At 46.6% G+C, this 17,438-nt stretch overlaps 1 protein-coding gene across 1 annotated transcript in view; it reads right to left on the bottom strand.

Moving 5' to 3' along the window:
* LOC119381607 (PDZ domain-containing protein 8-like) overlaps positions 1 to 17,438 on the bottom strand; it is a 32,712-nt gene that overhangs the window by 2,452 nt on the left and 12,822 nt on the right. The window contains exons 9-17 of the mRNA XM_049412838.1: positions 13,683 to 13,769; positions 13,042 to 13,124; positions 12,658 to 12,739; positions 11,430 to 11,490; positions 6,269 to 6,375; positions 5,111 to 5,248; positions 3,259 to 3,365; positions 2,389 to 2,574; positions 661 to 754 (exon numbers count right to left, since the gene is read on the bottom strand). Of these exons, the coding sequence (XP_049268795.1) occupies positions 661 to 754; positions 2,389 to 2,574; positions 3,259 to 3,365; positions 5,111 to 5,248; positions 6,269 to 6,375; positions 11,430 to 11,490; positions 12,658 to 12,739; positions 13,042 to 13,124; positions 13,683 to 13,769 (945 nt within the window). The remainder of the gene's footprint in view (positions 1 to 660; positions 755 to 2,388; positions 2,575 to 3,258; positions 3,366 to 5,110; positions 5,249 to 6,268; positions 6,376 to 11,429; positions 11,491 to 12,657; positions 12,740 to 13,041; positions 13,125 to 13,682; positions 13,770 to 17,438) is intronic.

Here is a 17,438-nt window from a genome sequence, read left to right on the forward strand (position 1 = left end):
GGAGTTCCGCCATGGAGGAAGGAAGACTCAGGAGAGGCCCTATCGTATCCCAATTCATTGCGAAACGTGTGGCGGAAGTAAAGGCAAAGGCGACAACCGGCGGTGGCCATTTCTCCTGATGTAGGGCTTGGCTGGAGAAGTTCCAGAGGGATGGCCTCGGGACTAAGGCCTCGCAGTCGGCGACTGTAGCGGTGGACAGGAGTATGCACTGCAGGAACGGGTGGCGGGATTGGACTGGCAGAACCGCTTCGTGAAGGGGTGGTGAGCATCAGGCGTTGAAGTCCGAAGAACCGAAGATCCGAGCGTCGTATTCCTCAGAGAAATCGTGGTTGCTGCTCGAGCTTCCCACTTCGTCGTCCTCAGTTATCTAGCCGGCCTTGAACACGTCCGAAGAACCGAAGACCCGAGCGTCGTCTTCCTCAGAGAAATCGTGGTTGCTGCTCGAGCTTCCCACTTCGTCGTCCGCAGTTATCCAGCCGGCCTTGAGCCGTGTTTTCATCATATACAAGTACCGCCATCTAGCGGACACTCCACGAACTAAACGAGAGGTGGCTACTACATACATCGGGGACGCACGACCCACGGCTTAAGGAGCTTCGCCCCTAAAAATTTCTCGACTGCATCTGGTGGGGAGCGTATACATAATTAGATGATACGTACCCTGGTATTGCAGAACTTGCAAGTCGTTGCCTTCTTAAGTATGACTTCCTCGAAATCGTGACACAAGGACTTCGCGGACGTTGGAGTCGTGGGCCTGCTCGCAGATGAGGCGACGTGTACGGTGTCAGTGAGGACGTTTGAAGCGCTTGGAAGGATTCATTTGCAAATCGGAACTCAATATGTACAGTGCCGTCCACTCTTAGGATGAACACGGCGCAGCGTGGCCGCGCTCCGCGGAGCGCCATTGCACTCGGCGCGGCCGCGCGCCGCGCACTGAATCGAAGCGGCGCAGGCGCACACGAGCACGCCACTCTTGATTTATTTCAGCCAGGCAAGAGCGGCGCCACGGCAATGGTCCAGATCTGTTGCAGACCACGCACAGTCGCTCTCGCTCTTCCCTCTGCACATGCGCCGCTACGCTTCGATGCGCGGAAGTGCCAGGTGCGCTGGCGCTGTGCGGAGAGCAGCCACGCTGCGCCGTGTTCACCCTAAGATTGGACGGCACTGTGCATAAATTCACGCATCAAATTGTAGGTGTAATTAAAGAAAGTCACAGTTTCGCCGCAAGGGCGAAGCAATAATTGCATTTAGCAACAAATTGGAAGAAGTAAGGCTAGCAGCTTCACTCATTTAGCATCCGACCTGGCGTAACTCAACACAACGCTGGCGCAAGGAAACGCGGCCGCTGCAGCGAAAGAATTGACCTTCGTGCTGTCCATCGCTTCAACGCAAACTAAGCGGTGATAACTAGATGCCGGATTTTTAGGCATTAAAAAAGCTCGTTTTAGACGCCGAAAATAGACGGGCGAAACAAGGTTTAGGCCTCCAACATCGTAAATATATGCACAATAAATTTTCACATAAATGCAAATAATTTCAAATGAAGACGCGCGCAACCTCTATCTACGAAAGAAAAACAAAACTGTTATAGCTTAAGATGACACAATGGCGCCAACAGTTGAACATAGCCGTGCAATTGTGGTTTGTCCCACACGACTCGCAGAGCATTGCCTCTCCCGTGTTCTGCACGGCGAGTCAAGTGCCCACTGTCGAATCAAAATGTCTTTTCGGCATGACTGAGGAGGGCAGGGCAGGAGGAGATAGCCAGATCGCTAAAAGACCAGAAGGGAGGGATTCCTCATATTGGCCGGGTCGAATTGCGTAGAGCCAATATCTCCTCTGTCAGTGAACCACTAGCGTAGGCAGGGTGGTGCAACCCCCCCCCCTCCCCCGAAACGTTTCAGTTTTGCATGTGTATATATGCAAGCACACATTCAAACGCGCGCACGAACATACAGAAAGTACACGAAAGTATACAGAAAGCACAAGAACATACAGAAGACGGCCGGCGCGTTGCATCTACGCTTGAGCAGTGATCGTCGGCGACCTAGCACGCTCTCGCTCACGCTATAGAGCGTACGACGCGCGGGGCTCACGGCGACGCCGACGCCGACGGCTAAAATGTGCCTGGGGTGTCCATATAATTGCGATCACAATAAAACTAAAAATAAATTAAAGATATGAAAATGGAACGTCGTTTCATCTCTTCTTCGATTTTATGTGAAACACCATTCCGTTTATGTAAGCGTAAAACGTTCGCATTCTCCGCGTAGTACCTGAAATCTTGCGGGAACGAGCACGCAAATAAACCAACTTCCTACATCTAGCAACTGCTTGTTCTCAATAAGTAAACAGATCAAATCACGTGTGTTTTCCTTTGCTGCTCACCGCGTTTCGTCGACGGCAGTGACGACGGGTCCCGCAAGCTCATCCTCCTTGTGCTCGCGGGTGCGCTCGAAGCTGAGCTGGGCGCCCTTGACCTTGTACTCGCCCTTGAACAGGAATCGAAGCGTGATGTCGCCGTAGCAGTGACGCGGGTCGAAGCCCGACAAGGTGGCGTACTTGTGGAAGTCCCTGCGCAGTGCCCGAAACTCACCTATATCCAAGCTTATAATAAAACCTCTGCAGGGTGTTCAATTGTGTCTCAACATAAAATCTGTGGAGGGTGACAAGTAATTCGATAGAAAGTCAACATAAGTACCCTCATTATTGTTCTAAGCGTCTGTTCAAGCAAGCACCGCTGTGCGCGCAGCCAAGTTTATGCGTGTTATAGCCGATTTAAAACGCGCTAAAATACTAAATCAGGTTAGATTAGTGCCCTCTTCTTGAAAACAATGTTTTCTTTACTTTCACATATGAGGTTGTTTATTCTAAGAAAAAAAAATGCAGGTTAAAGTCCCATTTCTCATAATTTTATGCCGGAACCCGAGTGCCACGGGCCATACGTCAGCGGGAAATCACGGATTTCGATATAGTTCTTTTTTTGTTTCGCATTTGGGGCTTTTGTGGGATTAAGTAAATGCTATTGAAGCTTGATGAGTTCAGTCTTGGGCTCACTTGTAAACGATCTAGTCCACGGCTTCGTGTATTGTGCGCAGTAGATTCACTTGGACTTTTGAGTCATCTAGCTCCTTGCTGTTGAAAGAGGGAGATAGCTGACGTGTGACAGAGCTGACTTAAATTCGGTCACGGTGTTCACTTATGAACATAATCGCATTTAATATTAACGGACGCATACAAAGGTTCGTGGTTGCTTACTTGGGAACCCTAGTGAAATGTGGACACAAGAGCTTGACGACTTCGCCGTGGTAGCCTTCGGTGGTCTTCAGGCACTCCTCCAGCACGTGGGACACGGGGATGGCGGTCTGTGTGCAAAATATTATTGCAAGGTATCAACGTAGCCCTCCTTAAAGGGGTACTGAAACCATTTTTCGAAGGTGACATTACTCTGCCATACAATTATCCTGTATACACAGACGGCTTTGAGTAAGTGTGAAGCTCAGTAAATGCTGATAAGATATTTTATTTTGATATTAAAGTCAATTTTACCATGGCGCACCTACCGACATCGACACTAGCTTGACGTCAGGCTACAGTACTAATTCTGGTGACCACGCAGCAGTCTGGCTAGTTGTGATGAAGTTGGGTGCCAAAACTTCCAAAATGGCCGCTTGCGTGTCACCCTACCCATAGAGTTTCCTACAGAGGGAACTCTGGCGCTAGTGTCCATGGGAGCTGCAACGCATGGCGCTTCAGCCAGCATGGGAATGATGCAGGGGCGTAGCCAGAAATTTTTTTCGGGGCGGGGGGGGGGGGGGGGGGGGTGTGTTTCAACCATACTTTATCTATGTTCGTGCGTGCGTTTGTATGTGCGCGTGTATATATACGCAAGCAAAACTGAAAAATGTCGGGGGGGGGGGGTTGAGCCCCCCTCCCAACCCCCCCTGGCTACGCCCCTGGAATGATGGGTAGTACACGGATTTGTCTGAACTTCGTTCTTTCAGCTCCGTTTAGCTACGCGTCGCCTGCATCCGCTTTGTCGCAAGGCGATGTTCAGCATAAGTTAGCAGTTCCAGTTCACCACTTTAACTTTTTTAGGCTCACCAATTCAAATCTGGTCACGAAGTTCACAACAGTCCATTCTTTTATCCGAAACGAACGCCACAACACAGCAATAAACAAAGCCACAAGTGCGTTCGAAGCCGCAAGCACGAAGACTAGGCAAATCCGTGTACTACCCTACAGTGGCTAACTACCCATCATTCCCATGGTGGCTGAACGATCGCAGCGCCAGAGTTCCCTCTTGGTAATTGTAGGAAACTCTATGGCCCCACCAACGGAGTTATGGTGCGGAGCGGCCGTGCAAACGCCACGATACCTTGCGCGAGCACGTGACGAGAAACTCGTACCGTTTTGTTACGTAAAGGTACAGTAGGAACCGAAACTAGCTTTTAAAAACACACTGTATTTACATTTTCAGGATGCACTCACATGTATAGGCTGTTGAGGGCTTGGCCTTTCATCTGACGCAAAAAAGAAAACTGAAAACTTTCGTGTCAGTACCCATTTAAAACAGTTACGCGCACTGTAAGAATGCTTTTAACTCGGATATCTAACCGAATGTATATCGCGTGTCTGTGATCGCGCACAACGAAAGGTTCAGATAAGATCGGAAGTGCCAGCGTAACACGCTTTTCTTTTTTCGCTTATAAAGTGCTGCCTAAGTCTTCTCCAGGGGTAAGCAATGCGACAAGCCACCTAATGTGATTTTAGTTCACATTAGGCGGCTTGTGGCGGCAGTTCTATTATCGCATGATGCATTACGTTAAACCTTACGGTGAATGGCGATTGTTTGTATCATGGTCTTTGGTATGTTGTCACACGCCAGGGGCGTAGCCAAGGGAGGGGTTGGGGGGGTTCAACCCCCCCCCCGAAATTTTTCAGTTTTGCTTGCGTATATAGGCACGCACACATACAAACGCACGCACGAACATACCATAAAGTATGGTTGAACACCCCCCCCCCCCGAAAAAATTTCTGGCTACGCCCCTGTCACACGCTATACTGTGAACATCGCAATCTGTTCTAGAGAGAATAGCGGCGAACTCACGTATCCAAGCATGGTGTCTATGCGGGGCTTCTTGACACCTTGCAGGCTAATGATCTGGCCCTTGCTCCAGACACCCACGTTGATGAAGCGGTAGTGATTCTTCACTTCGAAACTGAACGACTCCAGGAACACAGGCTCCTGCGTGCGAGATAATTTGGTCGCGCGTTAACTATGGTTTACACTGTAAAGACAGCGTGAACGTGACCTGCTGCGGGAAGACAAAAAAAAAAAAGAAAAGAAAGAAAACCTGATCCGATGAACTTGTTGGGATCTGCAGACGCACAGCTTTCGTTCGGCGTTCAATTAAACGCCTTAAAGCTATTAATCATACGCGCCGCGATTTGCGGCATAGCCACTGCGTGACAACCCCAGAAGCAGGGGCGTAGCCAAGGGGGGGGGTTGGGGGGGTTCAAACCCCCCCCCCGAAATTTTTCAGTTTTGCTTGCGTATATATGCACGCACACATACAAACGCACGCACGAACATACATAAAGTATGGTTGAACCCCCCCCGAAAAAAATTTCTGGCTACGCCCCTGCCCAGAAGGACGCGAACATCTGCACATCTGGGCCTTCGTGACCTATGCGACCGGGGTCAGATTACGCTGGGTATTTTCTATTAACCATCCCTGACTGTACTCGACAACACGAAGTGGCACTTTCAGCCAGTGAGCGTGGAGTATGCAGTGCCCCGGGCAGTCCTTGACAGTCTGGGACGACAAGTCGAAGAGGCCTATAAACTGTGTCTTGGAAAAAGGTCGTTTTCATTTGCACCATATCCACGATCGATCCACTTGATTTAGTCGGAGGAGGAGGACTGCCCAATTCGAGCGACAGCTTCACTGGTCAACGTGCTGAAGATATGCTGCTGGAGAGATGAACCGGTTGTTGCTGTTAGTTGTGCTGGTTTGGTGATGTTACACTGCACATGCCTCAAGGATCGGCCTTCTTACCAAACGGGCTAATGACCTTGCGACGAAATATATCGTACGCTGGTGTTAGGATCGAATTGCTAAGTCACATTCTTAAAAATTTTATTATTACGTTGTCTGCGGAACCGGTACAGGCCGTAGAGCAGTTCGCGCAAATGAGATGGAATAGCCAAAGAAAGCTTTGCTTTAAAACAACAACATCATCAACAACAACAACAAGAACCTACCCGGTTGGAGAGAACGTAAGTAGTACGTTTTATCGGAAAGCCCTTGTTCTTGGCTCTGATAAGAATCGCCGCGCTGTCGCCTTTCTTCTCCGGACGGTCGCTGCTGTCTGCGTCGTTGTTAGACAAAAAAAAAAAAAAAATGTCCAGTAATTAAATGACACGTATACCACGACCAAAGTTATGCTTTTGATCGCACAGCTGTTACAATAAAACTGCGGTCTGGTTTAATTATCCGCGTCGATAATCACGGTGGTTGCCTTATTGCTTGACTGGATCTTCGAAAAGGCAGAAAAAGAAACTGGCGGTGAAAGTCACTTTGATAAATGTACAACGTTCAAACACCCCCCCCCTTCCGAAAAAAAAAAAATTCTGGCCTGGCTACGCTCCTGCTCTTGACTGTGTGTTGGCAATCAAAGACTTAATACATCCCCGGTTAGCGTGTTTACATTTCACCCAAAGTACAACGGGGTCTACTTGCCTAAATATTTATAATCTCATCACAGTACCTAACTTTCTGCCGTTTTCGTTGGCGCTTTCCTATCTCTTGATGCCCATTCCGTCGCTCTAACTGGCCACAGGGCATTGGCGTATCCAGCGGTGTGTTACATGCGAAGCATTTCTTAGCGAACTTCTGCGAGTTTGAGCGTATCTATCTATCTATCTATCTATCTATCTATCTATCTATCTATCTATCTATCTATCTATCTATCTATCTATCTATCTATCTATCTATCTATCTATCTATCTATCTATCTATCTATCTATCTATCTATCTATCTATCTAGCCGCCTACGACTTTGTGCTCTCCTGGTCGCTTGGTTAATCAAATGTACACCAAAATTGGTATGTTGTAACATGACTGTATGATGAACATAAATGACAAGTCATATTTCTATGTGTGCTTGTATTAGCACACATGCAAAGTTTTCAATTTTGCATGTGTATATATACACGCACACATACGCACGAACATACATAATGTATGGTTTAACTCCCCCCACCCGAAAAAAATTCTGGCGTGTATGCCTTACGATTCATTCTAAAAAGACAAGGCGTGCAAACAAGGACACAAGAAAGAAGTCAGGACACCACAGACGCCGGCGCGGCACCACTGACGCGGCGTCTGTGGTGTCCTGACTTCTTTCTTGTGTCCTTGTTTGCACGCCTTGTTTGTCCCTCGTAGTCGTCGTAGTAGTCGTAGTGCGTAACCAGTCTTACGGTTTGACCTCCAAGGTGGTGCCGGTGGGAGATTTTTCCTGTGCGTTGTTGAACAATAAAAAATTCGCAGCGTGCGCGTTAACTAAAAGCCGAATTCGTCTGTCTCGCATTCCCCATTAGCAGCCATTGGCATGTTCCAGTAGGAAACATTAGTAGAAGTAGAAGTGTAAGTGTTAGCTAAAAGCCGACTTCTTCTGTCTCTCATTCCCATTAGCAGCCATTGTTTACCTCCAAGGTAGTGCCTGGTGAGATTTCTCCTGTGCGTGATTAAACAATAAAAATTTTGTTCAAAACGCCGTTGATTGATGAAATAAACCAACGAAAGACGCCAGATGTTTTGTAAAAGCAAAACGAAAGAACGCCAGATGTTTCTAAAGCAAAACAAAAAGACGCCAGCTGCTTAACGAAAGACGCCAGATGTTTTCTAAAGCAATGGTTTTCTAAACAATGAAAATTCACAGCGTACATGTAAAATTAAAGTGAGCTGCAAGTCGTCATAACTCATCGAACCTTTAGTATAAACGCGCCCGATCTCACGTCGGTGATGATGTACTGGGCAGAATTCACGGAAGATTCACGGTTTACCGATGAACCTCCGTAGCTTCGCCCACTCATCATCATTCACTCTGTGGATATGCTGTGATTTTTTTTAGAATGAATACTTACCAACTAGCTCAGCTCTCTGTTATTCTATGCCTTACGAATTACGTGGCCTGTCCAGCTCCATTTTTTATTGTCTACTACAATATCGGCTCCCTGTCTTCATCTCTGCTATCTTCCCGTCTCAATGTTACACCTGTCATCTTTCGTTCCATCGTACGCTACGTAGTCCTTAATTTCTTCTCGAGCTTCCTAGGTATCCTCAAAGTTTCTGCCCCCTATTACGAGTGTTAATTGTAGGACTTCGCCGACAGCTCGGGCAGCCCCAGCAACTTGCGCTCGACTACACCTGCAATCGCCATGCACACCGTGTGTTGCTGATCTTGGAGTTCGTGCGAGGAGTTCGCCGAGAATTCGCTTGAGGGCGCCACAAGTGCCACACCGCACGCAGCCCGAGGTTGATCGAGGGCAACGCGGAAGTTTTTGCATTGGTACATAAACTTGTACCACCGCAAACTTGTATACGTAACGCGTTACGAGTAATGAATTAGTTGTAATGATTAGAATTTACTGTAATTTTGTAACGTTTCAATTACTTGCTTCAAAGAGTAACGATCATTGCAATTCAATTCCTTTTTTTTGCTGTAATCGATCACAAAATTACGTAAGTCTAGTTTTCTTGTCAGATTTCAAGCTGATATTTGTGAAATTTGACACGGTAGCGTGCGCCACAAAATAACCTTTGACGAAAGTATAAGGTACGTACGTGTAGGTACTGTAGGCAGGGCCGTACCCAGGAAATTTTTTCGGGGGGGGTTTGCGTGTAGAACGGCTGCCATTTTTTAAGATTTATACTGGCTTATTTTCGTGAATAAAACAAGTACATCGCTTACTTGTAATAATTCGATGGTACTTTTCAATTATTTGTACCCAAATAAAGAAATTGGTATGTCAACCTCAAATTCTGGTTAAAGCAAGAAATAAGTTTGGACAATAGCACCACCAAAGCCGGGGACACCGCGACCAACGGCTCCTGATGAAGTAACACAATGTAACCGCGGTTCAAAAACGGTATGTATGTGTTACAAGCTGCCACTGTAGCGTCGCCAGCACGAAGTCGGCGACGGGAATGGCAGCAGGTTAGGTCGTTCCGTACGTAAGCAGAGACAGTGAAGAGATCAGAGACGTGTGAGGGGAGGCGAACCAGAATGTGTAGGTGCCATGCCACTCACCTTCCTTGGGCATTGCCCAGTGGTAAAGGCGTCACTTTGCCCAGCGTTGACTGTAGAACAAAGGTCACTAGTAGTTGCACTGTGGCCACCATCATTTCCCGGCGGCGCATGGGTGTCCTGCTTGTGTTCGTTCTCAGGTGATTCATATAAACCGGTGCATTCTCCTGAGTCGCTACAGAAGTTCGGACGCGCTTGGCTTTCCACCAGTGCTGAGGAGGGCGAAGTTTTATCCTTCGAAGGAGGCGGTTCTTCTCCGTCCGCTTCATCGGTTCGAACTTTCTTGAAGTAAGACGCAAGACTCCTTTGCTTCGTTGTTGCAGAGTGTCTTTTCATTTTGCTGCCGCAATCCTGTGCACGCACACAGAAGTGGCCAGTGGCTCCAAAAAGACGTTTGCGACTGCTTCGACTGCCTGGCGTGAACGGCGGGCGATGTTTTCTTCCTCTCTTATCCACTTTACAGTGGCTAGAATGTAGAAGTGTGATGAACGCGCCGGCTCCCGCGTGGCGCATGTGTTTTCTGAACGCCGCTACAGCTGGTGTGCATGCAGGCCCATTATTGTACTCCAGCTGCAGCAAACTGGATTAACGCTACTTAAAGACCTTTTCACAGAAGACTCCATGGGCACTGCATACTCCCCTTAATATACGTGAACCCCCAAGAATGCACTGCCGAGACATTTGCACTCCCGTGGTACAGTCCAGAAAGGAGGTGTTGCTCCGTTCCTGTGAAAAAGTCACCTTTTCACAGACGGCTCCCTGGGCGCCTGCATAATTCTCTCTGGGCTGCGCTAATTAAATAGCCGTGACCCCCCAAAAATGCACTTTGTAGGCTGTGACGTCAGCCTCTGTACTCCCGCGCGCAGCCCAGCTTGGCGGCGTTTTCTCTCCTGTGAAAGTTGACCGCTGGTGCCGGATTGTGTGCCAGCTGTATCCTCGCTTTGTGCGCTTTGTAGGGAGGCGCATATACCTTCTGTGTACAGAAGAGGTAGATTTCCTTGCGTGTGGTTAAGGTTGTTCGAAGTTGCTCGGATATGCCAGTCTTTCAGTAGATGTCATCTTCGATGATTCGTTTCGGTGGCGAGGACTACAGTTTGAGAAAAGTTTACCCTGCAGCCTGCGTCCTCGGAATGCGCCGCTGAGTTTTTCCGCTTAGGGGTTTCGTTCCCTGGCAAATTTGCGCACGTCGTGTTGGTGTTGCCGTTGCTGTCGAACTGTTTACCTTCACAGAAGGAGACGCGCTTTTCGTAGGAACCCAAAGCCGACACGTGCGGTCCGCACAGACGGATAACTTCTCCAGCGGCAATGCACAAGGAAAGCATCTGGAATCAATAAAGGAGCTGCTACGGGGTGAAAGACGAAGGAACGCGAGGGCGAAGTGCAAAGCTGTACAAATAGGGCAGGTGCGAGGGAGGGAGCGCTGAGGTGTTCTGGTAAAAGGGTAGGTTTGAAGAAAGGAAGAAGAGGGAAGCAATGCCAGGAAAGTTGCAGTGTAACTTTGGCAGCTGGTGGTCGCTGTGAAGGCGTGTAAATATTTTAGTATCACCCGAAAACTTAAAGCATCAAAAAAATTTCGGGGGGGGTCAGAACCCCCTCAACCCCCCCCTAGTTACGGGCCTGACTGTAGGTACCGATTTTTCCCGACTCGATTTACCGGTGGCAAGGTATGCTACGCTAAAAAAGTTGTATTGAAAGTAACTCAGGAAGTAATCGATTACGATAAAGTAATTTTCCGATTACGTTAAAGTAATTTTTTGATTACTTTTTGTGAGGCTGTAATTGTAATTGGTGTAATCGGTAAATGTAATTGTAGTGAAGTAACTAATTGTAATCGGTTACTTTTCTTTTTTTCAATAACGTGTACAAGTCTGACTTGGACCATGGATTAGCTTCAGGAATGTGCTGTACATGACACTTTCTGCGAGTACCGTCTCGTAATTAATTTTTCGATTTTCTATTTCTCAAAATTGTGTGGCCGAGATTTATTCAGAAACTTAATGTCCGAAAATAAAGAAGGGCAAGAACTCGTTAAAGACCGCTTGTCCTACGTCATACTTTAGTCGTTGGCCAATCGCTCTAAAGCAGGCACATAATTGCCAAATGCGCACACTTACTGAAATCGGTAGTCTTGTTACTTATCTTCGTTTTGTCTTCCTGAGTCAGCGTATGGTCCTCCTGCGCGGATCCGCACCAAGAATGTTCGATTTATCACTGAATGACGTTTTTTCGGCTCTCACTTGACATCTCATTTTTATCAGTTTTGACCTCGTCTCTATCAGTAGTTTTAAGCCTGCTCCGTGGTTTTGCCGGGCATTTTCGCAGAGCTCCAGCCACACACCTGATGATTGGACGCTTAGGAAAGCGAGAGGCGTCTTGCGTTGCAGGGCTATCTGTGGCGCTATTTTGATATGCAGTGCAGGTTACAGTGTAACATCGTTATAATTAAGCTGAGTCTGACGAGAAAATGTCTTCGCTATATCGAACATTCGTTAAGCGCGCATTCGTTACGTGCTGATGCTCAAAATGAATAATATTCGTTAAACACTGATCTTCGACTGGAGCCTGAACTCTCTCGAGAAACGGTGTACAGATAGCGTGTTGGATAAAGTAAAGTGTAGCAGTGAACCAGTACTCTTTCGTGGAGCTATGCCGGATCTCTTGCTTGAGCTGCGAGGCATTAAAGTACAATGTAGAACATGAAGAAATTGAGACACTGGACGAGTTGGGTCTCTACTGTCTCGCGCGTCGCCTGTAATTCGTCACATACTGCCCTCATACACAAACGGATACTTCGCAGCGCAATAGTATAATTACGAATGCGGCTATGAAGCTGTCGTGCTCTGCGGCTGAGCGTAAAGCCGCAGGTTCGATCTCTGGACGAGGTGGTCACAATTAAATGGGGGAAAAAAAAATTGTCAGTAACCCTCACCGTTGTGGAAATTAATCCGGAACCTTACACTGTGGCGCCCCTCATAACCCTATAAGTAATTCCGGAACGTTATATACAGGTTATTTTTCAGTGATGTATTCGTGTTTAACGACTCGTTGCGGCAGCATTTGAAAAGGAAAGAAAGAAAAGAAAATAGCTAAAAATTTTGCGTGTCCTGGGCTGTTCACAAAGCTTTTATATCTGAAGTGTTCTTGGCATGCACCACAGCTCTCTTCGCTTGCATCAGGATTAGCTGTAGTTTTCTATTACCAACAATTCTTTAGCCTAAGAGGTTTTTGCGATTAAATGGCTCTAAATTTTAACTACACTCTGCGCTTTTCCGCTTTGTACAGCGGATGCACTGATTAGGATTGAACATCCCGAGCCGCGGTGAAGCGTAATGGGGAACGCACGTATTCTGACGGCGTTGAGAAGCTGAGAGCCATTTTCTTGTCCCACTTGAAATCCTTCTTTCTCTGGACGTTCATGATGACCCTGAAATGAGCGGTCAGTTCATCGGTGTTCGCAGAGACGAAGAACGCTGTTACATTGCAGTAAATTTGCAATTTCACTCCATACTCAGATATATGAATAATCAAAGTTGCACTCCCACGCACGCACGCACTAAGGAGAAACGTGTGGTTACAGAGTTTGTAAGCTTTGTTTAAGTGTCCCCTCTCACGAAGTACACAAAGGCAAGATATAATTGAATACACGTTGGACGCTTGCCAGTTTTCTGCTGCGTAAGTCTATGCAGCAAAGTGACTACCACACGACAATGCCTAATAGGCACTCACAGCTGTCCGGCTTTAGAAAGGACCTTGGCGGCTTGCTTGAAGTCGACGATACGGATTCCATCGATGGTGGCAATCAAGTCGCCCTGAAGACCGGGATGGGAGAACAGTCAGTCTATTCGTGCGCAATTTCCACTTTCGAAATGCTAATAAAGATGGAAATACCGTGCACCAATCGAACGCTGACGTTAATTTTTGCTGACTCATCCCGTCGCAACCTATAGTGCGAGTGGGACCCAAAACTACCAGCTGCCATAAGCGATAAAATAAAGGCCTAGTATTTCTTACCGCATCCTGCAAGTCAAGCTTCCCGAATTCACAATTATTTCATTATTGCCATTTGCCACTGACAAGCTAATACATTCTTACGCTAGGAATGCCAGCAATAATGTTGAGTTCCTTTTATAGCGAAAAATGCATCCTGCGCGGCATTCTTGAAGGCGTCCTGACGTTATTACATTGCAGTAAATTGGCAATTTCACTGCATACTCAAAGATTCGAATAATCCAAGTTGCAGACTCGAGGGTCCTGTTGCAGTCGTTAGACTTTCCTTGGCACCCTCGTCCGCGTACTACCTGTACTTAATTCTTCCACGTTCAACTTATATTAACAAACTGAAACTGAAGTGGTCTGTGCGCTCTTACCATCTGAAGCCCGCCGGCGGCGAGCGGAGAGTTGCGAGCGAGGCTCTCGACGTAGACGACTTCGCGGCGTCTCCCTTCGACCGTTTTCTGATATGCAAAGCAAGAAGACTTAAATGTAAACATTTCGACAGAAGTCTGTCTGGCTGGGTGGAAGAACTAAGAAGTTGAAATCCCTCCAGCCACAAATTCTTGGAGGAAACCCGACGTTTCGAGACCGGCTTGGTCTCTTCTTCAGGGGTGACTGTGCTGATCAGGGAGGCTTCGTCGCAGCTTGTTTTTGGTTCCGCCTTTCTCTTTCCCTCACGTTCCGGAGGACGTTCCGGAGGCCGTGCACGGCCTCCGGAACGTGAGGGAAAGAGAAAGGCGGAACCAAAAACAAGCTGCGACGAAGCCTCCCTGATCAGCACAGTCACCCCTGAAGAAGAGACCAAGCCGGTCTCGAAACGTCGGGTTTCCTCCAAGAATTTGTGGCTGGAGGTATTTCAACTTCTTAAAGCAAGAAGACCACGTGAGGTCACACGTGATGCGGTGTTGCATGTGAGTTGTGACATGACGTCACAGCTGCGCAGGGATAGACCTGCATGCGAACTTGTGCAGGGCGTTCTTGCTGTGAAGTACACTGTAGCACTTATGTTCAACGAAAAGGATCTACGAAAACCAAATTAATGCATGGGTATACACTGAAACCACATACCTCTCTCGAAGTGGGAAAATAGTGCCCGTGAAGTCAGAGGTGACACATTATCCTTAATCGCCGGGGTTTAGGGGGTTAAACACCCCCCGTCCACACGCATGATATTCTAAAACTTTTTATGTATAGGTAATATATATATATATATATATATATATATATATATATATATATATATATATATATATATATATATATATATATATATATATATATACGCACGCGCGCGCGCGCGCGATATATATATATATATATATATATATATATATATATATATATATATATATATATATATATATATATATATATATATATATACGCACGCGCGCGCGCGCGCGCGCACGCACGCACACACACCACACACACACACACACACACACACACATGCAGACACGCACGCACTCACGCACACGCACACTCAAAGTAGGGTCGCGACAGACCCCCCCCCCTGAAAAAAATTGTCTGGCTACGCTGCTGGTGGCCAAACTTTAATCCTTACATCCTTCTAGCGACCAGAGTGGCACATAGCACGGCTATGACATGTGCTGCTAGCGTGTCGAATGGCTGTTAGCGAAAGAATGCGCTTTTTAAATGCGAAGCATTTCTTAGCGAACTTCTGCGAGTTTGAGCGTATCTATCTATCTATCTATCTATCTATCTATCTATCTATCTATCTATCTATCTATCTATCTATCTATCTATCTATCTATCTATCTATCTATCTATCTATCTATCTATCTATCTATCTAGCCGCCTACGACTTTGTGCTCTCCTGGCCGTTTCGTTAATCGGATGTATACCAAAATTTGTATGGAATAACATGACCGTATTACGAACATAAATGACAGGTCATAACATGAAAATCATGACATGCATGTCATGAACATCATGATTTACATTCCACGGCCTTGGGGCTCTTGCGGCCATTCCGTTGATTTCATATATACCAAAACTGGTATGACGTGACAAGAATTCACGGCGAACATAACGACGTCCTAACGCGCAAATCATGACACGCATGTCATGTGCGACATGATTTGCATGACATGGTCTCGGGGCGCTCGCGGCCGTTTAAATGAATGGATATATACAAAAACTATTATGACGAGACATTTCGACATGACAAACATAACTGACACGCGGTAACATGAAAATCATGACATGCGTGTCATGCACGTCATGATTTACATGCCACGCTCATGACGCACTCGCGGCCGTTTCGCTAAGTTGATATACACCAAAATTGGTATTGCGCGATGCGACTGTATGAAGAACATGAACAACAGGTGGTAACATGAAAACCATGATATGCATGTCATGTATGTCATAATTTACATGCCACGCTCATGCTGCATTCGCGGCCGTTTCGCAGGCTTGATATACACCAAAATTGGTATTGCGCGACGAGACTGTATGAGAAACGTAAATTAGAGGTGGTAACATGAAAATCATAACAGGCGTGTCATGCACGACATAATTTACATGCCACGCTCATGATGCACTCGCGGCCGTTTCGCTAGGTTGATATACACCCAAATTGGTATTGCGCGATGTGACTGTATGGAGAACATGAATAACAGGTGGTAACATGAAAACCATGATATGCATGTCATGTATGTCATGATTTACATGCCACGCTCATGGTGCATTCGCGTCCGTTTCGCGGGCTTGATATACACCACAATTTGTATTGCACGACGCGACTGTATGACGAACGTAAATTAGAGGTGGTAACATGAAAATCATGACATGCGTGTCATGTAGAACATGATTTACATGGCACGCTCATGGTGCGCTCGCGACCGTTTCGCTAGATTGATATGCACCAAAATTGGTATTGCCCGATGTGACTGTATCAAGAACATGAATAACAGGTGGTAACATCAAAACCATGACATGCATGTCATGATTTACATGCCACGCTCATGGTGCATTCGCGGACGTTTCACTAGCTTGATATACGCTAAAATTGGTATTGCGCGACGCACCTGTATGACGAACGTAAATGAGAGGTGGTAACATGAAAATCATGACAAGCAAGTCATGTGCGACATGATTTACATGCCACGCTCATGATGCGCTCGCGGCCGTTTCGCTCGCTTGATATACACCAAAATTGGTATTGCGCAACGTGACTGTATGACAAACATATATGACGGGTGGTAACTTGAAAATTATGATATGCATATCATTTACGGCATGATTTACATGCCACGCTCATTGTCCGATCGCGGCCATTTCGCTAGCTTGATATACACCAAAATTGGCATTGCGTGCCGCGAATGTATGACGAACATAAATGACAGGTGGTAACATGAAAACCATGACATGCATGTCATGTATGGCATGATTTACATGCCACGCTCATGGTGGACTCACGGCCTTTTCGCTCGTTTGATATACACCAAAACTGGTATTGTGCGATGTGACTGTATGACGAACTTATATGATAGGTCCTAACATGCGAATTATGTTATGCATGTCACGTACGGTATGATTTACATGACACTGTTATGGTGCGCTTCCGGCCGTTTAGATAACTCGATATATACCAAAATTGGTATGGCATGACAGGAGTGCGTGATGAACATAAATGACCGGTCGTGCAGTGTATACACCAGAATATACGTTTCATTGGCATGGAGTATATCACATTGTGCATGCACGCGTGCATGGCAAACATGCGATATATGTTGAACTAGATGCCATGGCATGAATGATTTCATTTGGCTCGAAAATAAACAAAGCGATGTATGCAGCTCTTTGCTGGCTGCTTCGCATTACATCGATTCCCACAGTGCGTGGGATCTGCCGGATTTTTTTCTGAAAGGCTCAGGCAGTATGTGCGAAAGTAAGGCAGTTCTCCGAGCGGCTCGTTTTCTGAATCATACACAACTAATGAAACCGACAGACAGTTAAGCCAAGGAAAGCATAGGGACATTATTTGTGGTCTCTTAACTGTATTTTAACGATTCTCACTTAAATTGAGAGAAATTAAAGTGGACGAGAAATCACCCTTTTCGTCGGTGGGATCCGAGCCAACAAAACATTCGAAGGTTGTGGTT

The sequence above is a fragment of the Rhipicephalus sanguineus genome, chromosome 2, assembly GCF_013339695.2.
Source record: "Rhipicephalus sanguineus isolate Rsan-2018 chromosome 2, BIME_Rsan_1.4, whole genome shotgun sequence".
Lineage (NCBI taxonomy): Eukaryota > Metazoa > Arthropoda > Arachnida > Ixodida > Ixodidae > Rhipicephalus > Rhipicephalus sanguineus.